Source organism: Phaethon lepturus, unplaced genomic scaffold (assembly GCF_000687285.1).
Source record: "Phaethon lepturus isolate BGI_N335 unplaced genomic scaffold, ASM68728v1 scaffold39716, whole genome shotgun sequence".
In the NCBI taxonomy this organism is placed as follows: Eukaryota; Metazoa; Chordata; class Aves; order Phaethontiformes; family Phaethontidae; genus Phaethon; species Phaethon lepturus.
Window position 1 is genome coordinate 14,364 of NW_010547583.1, and position 9,456 is coordinate 23,819.

Genomic DNA, 9,456 nt, shown 5'->3' on the forward strand with positions numbered 1-9,456 from the left:
CATGGCCAGCCACGGCTGGCAGCACGCTGCAGGCACCCCGCTGTCCCCTCACAGCTGCGACATCCCCACCTCGCTGGCGTTCAAGGGCATGCAGACGGCCAGGGAGGGCAGCCACTCCGTCACGGCCTCTGCGCTCTGATGCAGGAGCCGGTCCAGGACCACCAGGAGCTCGCTGGCTGGTCGTTCCCTGAGCCTGGCTCATGGACTGCCCTCTTTGTGCCAGTGATATCTGGCATTTCTCCTCGTGACTTGCCTCCCGAAAGGCTTTTGGGGTTGAAAGAGCTGAAGACGACATCAGAAACTGAAGGAAGTGTGGTGTTGTGCTCTTTAAGGAAAGACCTTGCATCCCTCAGAGGGCTCATGGAGCCTTGTCCCACTCTCTTCCTGGTCAAACCACACGTATTTATTCTTAATCATCACAGACTTTCTAAATGTGCAATTGTTATTAAGATTTGTGTAAAAAATCAATAAAGAAAAATCACCACAGAAAATTCTGCTATGCCTCGAGTCAGCAAAGGTGGCTAAATGGAGAGAAACTCCAATTGCCTAGAGAAACAACCCGTTCGTCGATGAGGTTATACAATCCCCTGCTACTGAGAGATCACTTTTTTGGTTGTTTTGTTGGGTTTTGGTAACCAAATATAGAACGAAGGCAATATGCGTCTCTCAGATTCTTCTGGCATGTTGCCATCATCAGGCAGTAGTAATACCTTTGTGTTTTTATCCACTTGTAAATATAGGCTTTTGACAGCATTTGTTTTCACCTTCCAGTACATTTATGTCTACTTTTTTTTTTTTTTAAATTTAGAAAGGTGACTTTCTAGCTATTTTCTGTGTCTTTGCGTGGTGGGGTGATAGCCTCAGGTGATGAGGTTTAAGTAAGTTTTTTTCCATCGTGTTTTTGTGCCTACAGTGGAGGCTTCAACTTCTCATGAAATACAGTTATTTCTTTAGCAGAAGATTCAAAGGCAGAAATCCAGCCAAGTAACTCTCCCCAGCTATAGCCAGCCTCTCAGATTCATGAAACACTACATCCACGTTCATTGTACAAACAGGAATGGGTGGAAAATATCTGAACAAAACCGAAGATTGTAGAGAAAAATGCTGTTAGTGTGCAACCTGTGCAGAGCTGCTTACAAAGCCATGCCAGTCAGCAAACCCGCTGAGCAATAGAATTGTATCGTCATTGCCGGCTCACTTGTGTCCAACAGTTTCAGCCCCAAGATTATGTTGTAATTTTTTTTAAGAGGAAGTCGCCTTTAATTTCTGCTTTAATGAATGTAAATTATGGCTCTTCGTAAAGTTTACATTGTTGTTCTGAAGCATTTTTTTCCTTTTAGGTAAACTGGTGGTGGTGCTACGAACACAGATATTATTTAATATTAACAAATTCTCTTTCTACATTTCTGTATCTAGTGGCAAGTACTCTGTGCCAGTTATTTTGCTTTAAACTTTAATCCCAAGAGAGCTGACGTTCTGATCTTTGAAAATTTTCCTGTTTTCCTTGGGCAATAATAAAGTTCTGACTATTATTCCAGAATGCTTTCCACATGCTGTAGGTATGTTCAGAATATGAACATGAAAAAAAAAATTAAGCCTGGTGTGACTTTTCATATCTTTCATAGAATTTTAATATATTGTGTATTTTTATAGATGTTGTGCAATAACCTAAATTACACTAGACATAGTTAAAACAGAGGAGAAAATGTCATTCTTCAAATATTGCTCTATCTATCTGCATACCATATTAAACATTCATTCAGTGGGAAGGTAAAATACAGTTCCCTCTTAAAATATTGTCCTCTCTTTGTGGATTTTCAGCTTTCATCACTGAGAAATTTTCATAATAATCTAACTAACCAGTACAAATGTTGCATACAGTATTTCCACTGAAATACAGATGGACTCAGCTGGTTGCTGCCACCTTTGCTTTTTGCATTAAAAACCAGTTAACGGAACTGTACTTCTATAAGGAACACAGGTATTGTATTATGGCTCTAAGGAAAGAAAGATCTGATCTCGGATGAGATCCCGTATTCTTCAGCCTCAGGACAGCAATGGCATTCGGCAGCTGTTTAGCTTTACGAGATGCCGAAAACCTTGCTATTCGGTAGAACACTTTTTAAAGAATGTTTCTTTGAAACCACTAAAGGTAACGCGCACACAAAGTGCATTTCCACCCTGCCACACCGTTAGTGATGTGATGGACGTTATTCTGCCTTTATGCAGTTGTAGCTGAAATAAGAGGAGCCTTAACACCATGAAAAAGAAATCGGTTTAAATCTAGACAAGCTCTTCACTAAAAATAAAATGGAGGAAAAATAAGATAAGAAATAGTTCATGCGTCAATAAATAATTAAGTTGGCACCACGATTTTAGCTTTCAACCTAGTTGTTTTACTGGATTATAGACTTATTGAGTAAGTCTACCCATTGTTACCTACACACCACAAACAAGGTACATCAAAGGGAAAAAAAAAAAAAGAGAGAAAAAAGAGAAGCCTTCCAGAGCACAGCTTTTTGAACGCCAAGAATTCGTAAGCCTGTAACGAATTGTGCCACTGTTAAAAGTTTTCAAAATATTCCTGAGCAACAAAAGGTCATTTCTGGAATAAAAGTCATCTTTTCTGAGACTCCCATGAGGCATTAGCGTGTTTTGGGAGATACTTAGAGAAACAGATCCGTAGCTTGTTATCAGCTGTTTGCATTATCTTGTCTTCAGCTAAATCAGGATAATTTATAAAGCAAGGACAAGACGTGATGTTAATTATTCCTCACGTGGGAACACACCATCATGAACTGTTTTTGTTTTGCATTGGTTTAGGTACAGCTCTTGACACATCTGCCTGCCGTATATAATACCTTACCCCCGAGCGCAGAGTCAGTGGGGCTGTATGCAGAAAGTGTTGCTCAGAGTGGGCAAAGGTACCTGACCTTGGCCCTTGGTAACTGCCTGTGATGGATTTTTTTGGTATGAATTTTTATAACAATTTTTTTTTTTTAAAAAACGTAAACCTACGACACAGAATGCTCCTTTGCCCAAGAACTTTTTTTCCTGCTTATACTCATGGGTAAACTGAAAAAGACAACGTTAGCTTATTAGCCACACAACTTTAAGACACTTTACAATAAACAAAGGAGAAAAAGGGATTTTTTTTTTTTTTTTAAATAATAAACAAGAGTTAGCTGCTGCTGTCAGGTAGAGGGGTATAAATCTGGAGTGAACCTGCTGAGGTGAATGGATTAATTTGGGAAATATGCAGTATATGTGATTGCAGAATTTAAGTTTTAAATCTGAAAAGCCTACACTCCATTCCCAGAGTGCCAAATGTTTTCAAAGAAATCAGTGAAGCTTAATAGTCCTTTCTATGACAGCCCCACTGTGTTTGCATGGTCCTGGTACAGAAGACCTCCAGTGTAAAACTGAATCAGATCCCATATTACACCAGGAGCGATGGGGGATTGGGCTGGCATGTTCATGGGTTTGTTTTCTAAAACAATGCTGTGTTTTCTGCTTTCTAATCATTCTCTTTTTATCAAAGATCAGGCTGAGCTATTAAGTGAAAAAAAATCATGTTGGAAAGGATGTAAAACCGAAGGCTATATATGTATATACAGTACGTTTAAAGCCTTTTATTTTTATATTTTGAATGCTCTAAATTAATAAAAAACTAATTATAAAGCATTTTGCTTTTAATTTTCAAAAGTATCTTAGTAGTGTCTTCTCTTTGGCTAAGTACTGATGATGAAATGCAACAATGAGGAACATTTGCCTTAAAATTGTAAACCGTAACAGCTAATTTTATTGATTTTAGCTATGAAGTAGCATAGGTATGAGAAGTTACTGTTGTCAAATTTAGTCAAGAGAGGTTTGTTGAGCATGTCAGTACAAGCATCCTTGAAAGCGCTGAGAATGCATTTCTATTTTTAGCTTTTTGTTGCTTTTCTAATGCATTAAAAACACTCGTGAGACGAGACTTCACATGTGAACTGTCATTTTCAAGTAACAAACTGGAAAGATATTTCTTCAGGATTGCTGGGAAAAAGGTTTGTTCCACCTTAAGAGGAAGAACGTTTAAAGTTAACAGTGTGAATGTAGTATGGGGTGATACAGAAACTTCCAGTAATTGCAAGATATGCATTCATTTGACAACAAACCCAGTTTAGATAATGGGAATGTTTTTATAACAGAATAATGTGTAATTTTAAATTATTTAAAAATTTATTGAAAGGAAACTGTGGAGTGGTACAACTGCATAAACCGAAACTATGTCTTCAGCCAGCACAGCAGAAATTATCATATTTCACAGAGCTAGTTAGAATGGCTAGTAAAGACAGGAGTACATCACTGACATTTTATTTATATTTACAGTGACTGGGAAAAGCAACAATTTTAGCTTTAGACCAACATTTTTTATTTATAGAAAGGTGCATTTCTTTGAGGTATATGGCTAGCTAATTACGACTGCATATGTGCTATCAACCTAGAACATTGTTTCTCTAACCCACAGTGGTAATGAAAGGCTAATGGGGCAGTCAAGGTGCATTGAGCATTTTTATCACAGGACAACTCTTTCAGCAATAGTATATGAAGGTGAATAAAAAACTCACAGTAAAATCTCATATGCCTAAAAGTATTTTTTTCTGCTCAGTTATTTACTCATTACTTCTATGCTTCCCACAGTTGTTTTGCACTTTCATGTAACTTGATTCAGACGAATTATTTTCAGTATCTTCTATGACCTGAGTGAGATTTATACGATATATATGGCTAAGAAGAAATAGAACTTTTAACAGTAAGGTTGTGGCTAGTTGTGCTGTCTTTTTTCTATCCTAACTCCCAACAACTTAGGAAGCTCTTCTATCAATGTTGAAATCGTACTGTACTCAATTGAAACTGGACCCAAGATTGACGTAAGAGTTTGCAGAGTATGGGTCATGTTCTTAACCTGGAGTCAACGGAACTGTCAGTTTACACTAGTATCTGGCCCCCCAGCATTAATACATTTTTTTCTTCAAAACCCCCTGGAAGTTACTATCTATCTTGCCACTTCAGCTGAAATTTTTTTTTTAAAAGTGTATTGACTATATAGTATAATTCAGTGTCCAGAATTTTCAGTTTGTCCTTAAAAAACTAACTTGTTCCTATGTCTCCTTTATATTTTCTCTTGATCCAGTACAACAATTACAAATACCAACCGTGCTATTTACTTACGCACTTACAGAAAAACATGTGCTTAAATATTTTCTTGGATCAGGACCTGAAGACCAAATTTGTTTTGAACTGTATTAAGATCAGTGTAATCTGAGGGCATTCAACACTATAAAGGGTGAGAATCACTTTTACTTTATTAACATGTATTTTAGAATGCATATTATTTTAAAGAGTACGTTTTTCAGAAGCGCTACTTGTGATCAGCTGTGTCCTGAAGCCATGCATAAACGTATTCATAAACCAAAAGCATCACTGCACCACCTGGAAGAAAAGATATTATTTTACTACATATAAAATTCAGTATTTTCAAGATTTTGTAGAACATTTGTAGTGTGTAATCTAAACCAGGTTATGGCAAAGCCTTATTTGCAAAATGAATACTTCTACTAATTCCCTAATTCATTAAAAATTCACCAGTTCTTAAACCATATCAATTTTACTTAATATCAGACCATAAAGCTTGTATAAGCTTTATTACATATATTTTAATATATATATTATATATACGTATGAAATAAAAATCACCCTTAGTGTGATTTTTCCTAACATTTTTTTCAAGATTAATATTTTTCTTTGTTCTTTTACAAGTGAAGCTTTTAATCTGTATATTTGTGTGTTTGTTTAGAGTTAGATTTGGCCATGAAAGAGCAACCTGAGTGGTGGAATGACATAGATTCATCACCAGGGTGATGAAAATGCTTCCAGGTAAGATTCAAGAAAGGTCTTCAGCTGTTTGTTTACCATGTCTAAAGCGGAAGATGACAGCATTGAAATGACTATAACCTCCCTGTGCCTGTACCTGGCTATGAATCCACAGGCGAAGTTTTGATGTGATGAAATGGCACTACCTGCTAGAACTGATAAGAGTACAAAATCCCAGCTTGAATGCCATAAAGTGTCTTTACTGTGAAGAAGTGTCTGTCTTAGTGAAGCCAGAATAAAATCCTTCTGTAACGAGCCTGTAATTGCTGTATGAGCTAAAGAAGGGAACATTTCAGAAGGTGTATATATATAACTAAGCATATAGAGAAGCTTCTAGTTGAAGAAGATGGGGCAAGAGAATCAGATTCCAGGCTGCAGGAGTAAAAGTGTGTTACAACGTCCTACTTGTAGGTGCCAGCACTGGGGCACAAATATTTTCTTTCCTTTGCCTTTGCCTGTTGGCTCAGTTAGCAGGTTAGCGTGGCACCTCTGACAAACAAGTCTTCTGCTGAACTAGGCTGACCTTTCTAGATAGATGAGATAGATAGGCTTGGACAACCAGGCACACAGAACAACCTCATGAGTTTTCCATGTTATTTATTCTAACGAGCCATCATCAGACTTGAAATCGTCTACGAACAGCAACTCACAGACAGCTAGGCAGAGCGAAAGCTTGCAAAAGGCTTTGACGGACAAATCATAGACACAATGTCTAAGATGTGATGTGAACTCAAATCAAGGCTGATTCCAATTCTCATACTATGTGATCTGTTTGCGTATCTCTTTTCCCCAGAGCATTCACGTGTTGAAAGAAGGAATTACCTTTCCAGTCACAATAAAGATTGCATTAGTGTTTCATCGGAAAGCCAAATCTATGTACTAGTCAATGGGACTACAAAAGTGTTTAAAACACAGTGCACATACAACTGATTTTCTGGAGCTGGGCCAGAATGCATAGTCATTTGTAAGATGGAAAATTTTATTCCAAAATCTGCTGTGCTGATGGGTACCGGGGAAGCGAAACCTTGCCTTCTCTTTGTCCTGTATGTAATCCAGTATCTTTGGAGTTTAAGGGAAAAGGCTTTTAGCCCCGGAGTTATGCCTAGCTGCCTTGTTTCCCCTCCCCACCTTCTTCCCTTGCCCTGCACAGTAACCAGGCATGGTCTAGCACTTAGCCAGACGGATTGGATATGCAAACATTTACAGACAAACCTAATGCCTCCTTTATACTGCAGAGCAGACTCTGTACCTACTTGCTTTTAACCATGTGTGTTCTTGCCTATTAAACCACCTTGCACAATTGGAAATACAATTTCACGGGAACGGGATACTGTTCAAATCTGGGCTTCTGCTCTTTTGACACAGACTGCCTCTGTGGGCTGGCAAAGTCTAAGGGCCCGGTGCTCCGCTTTCATGATTAATCAAAACCAGTCAGGGAACAGTAGACTAAAAGTCGAAAAAGATCTAGCTCTCAACCACTGCTCTCCCGCATTTGGCGTATCAACTAGTGAGAAAGGGTCAACCAACAAACCCAGTTTTAAGCTATCCTTATCCTTTTAGTCTTCCAGGGTCATGCAAGTCTCTTCCCAGCTCATGCTATTGGCCTTTTAGGGTCTGTTCTTTACAGCCCCTGCAGAGCATGGGAGAAGAAAGTAACTGGAATTTGATGTGTTTGGGCTATGCCTCGACTAGTTGAGAGCATTTATACTGGCGGGACTCTAACCTGCATTTTAAGGTGACTTTACATTGGTACAGAACAGTCAAAGTGAAACCAAAAAAATCACATTAGAAGGAATAGAACAGCTTTAAGAAACACTTCCACAGGTTTTACAGTTCTGGCATTTGCATGGGTGCATTTGGCTTGTTCACAAATAAAGTAATTGCACAATGCAGCAGTTACTTGGATCTGCAATCATCTGATGTGTATGTGTAAATGATTTTTTAAGACACATATTTAGCAAAATCCGTCTATGATACTATTAGATGATGCTATTATCAGAAGAAGTCATTCAAAGATGAAAGAGGTTTTGATTATTTCTGGCACACTGTTTCATTTATTTGACTGATACTTGCTACATTTTGTCAAGACATGGAAAAACAGGAAGAGAAAGGAAGGAAAAAAAGCAATATAGAAGTGACAGAGGGAAAATTACCTGGACCAAGCCTCATGATCTTGGGAACCAAGCCTTTGTACAGAGCCAGAAATCTGTAGCAGAAGAGAAACAAACAAAACATTTCAAACAATATTCTTGCGCTAAAAGAAAAATGGAATTTTAGCATGTGTTTGTTAAAATGCTGGCAGAGCACTTAGAAGCAATTATTTGAAATTACACATGTTCAATAGCAGACCGTATCTGGATTTTAACATTTTACAGAGGCAGATCAGATGAAGAGAAAAAGTTAATCAATGTTCAGTCACAAAAGCTACGTTGTGAACCTAGCCAATCAGAAATATGACTTTAATCAGCGAGATGGTTTTACTTTCAAGACAAGTCTGTTAACAACAGCTGCATACATGGACAAAATGACTGCTATAATTGAATATCAAAGCTACAACTCAGTCCCCACTTGAGAAATATTTTAAAAAGTTGGAAAACGTTATTGCCACAGGGATCTGTCCCCAATTTAATTATTTCAGCAGTCATTTTAAAGGTAGAGGTCTGAATAATTACAATTAGATGAAATTGGAAAATATATTGTTTTCTGTTGATATTTTCCTCTCACAAAATGAAGAGTTGAAAAAATTACACGAGATACACAAAGCATTTTTTTTGTGGAACATAAATTTTGACAACCTAGTAATCATCTTGTAAGTCTTTTGTAAAAGATCACATGGAGTAGGAGGATATCTTCTTGTAATTCTTAAATACATTTTCAAAATGTTACTTTGTGCTCTTTTGATACGGGAGTTCAGGGTGGCTTAATGTTCCTTGTCAAATCTGAAATATAACAACATGGTTTTATGGACCCATATGAACTAAAACAGAGGTCTGGACATTTATTAAAATAAGAATGTTTTACCCTTCCTCTTTATAGACTGTTGCCATAGTTTTAAAACAGGTTCTGTACTTGATCTCTCCAGGAACTGGCTGTGGTCCTTGAATCCTACTTTTTGCAACATCAAAAGGAATGTTAATAATTGAGGCTATTGTTCCTGAGACTAGCCCAATTCCAAATTTCCTCAAAAACTCCAAATTCGGATCCTACAACAAAAAAGAGAGAAAGAAAGAATAAAAAGGGAAATGGAAGGACCTGTGCAGGTTAAGCACTATAAAGTACTATGTATTTAATCAGAAAACTCACACAACACAACACACTCGTGTTATTTTAGCGGAACACATTAGGATTTCCTATGCTGGAACTTGTTTTCTTGACAATCCTATTGGCTATGTTTTTACACATGGTCTAAATTGCTGAAGTACACATTTCCTCACACAGGATTTATAAACACAGTTCATAAAGAAAGACTGGTATGGCATATGGGGATGATTTGTATAATTGGGCTTCACAATGTACTTAGTATTACTGTATCAAAACAGG

General features: G+C 37.6%; 1 protein-coding gene across 1 annotated transcript; it reads right to left on the reverse strand.

The window, feature by feature from the left end:
- Nucleotides 1-5,330: 5,330 nt before the first annotated feature.
- LOC104622809 (mitochondrial 2-oxodicarboxylate carrier-like) lies at nt 5,331-9,119 on the reverse strand (the record flags this gene model as incomplete). The annotated part of the gene is made up of 3 exons (XM_010289692.1): nt 5,331-5,475; nt 8,070-8,122; nt 8,938-9,119. Coding segments are annotated over 3 exons (306 nt in total), but the record flags the coding sequence as incomplete, so codon positions are not given.
- Between the last annotated feature and the right edge of the window lie 337 nt (nt 9,120-9,456).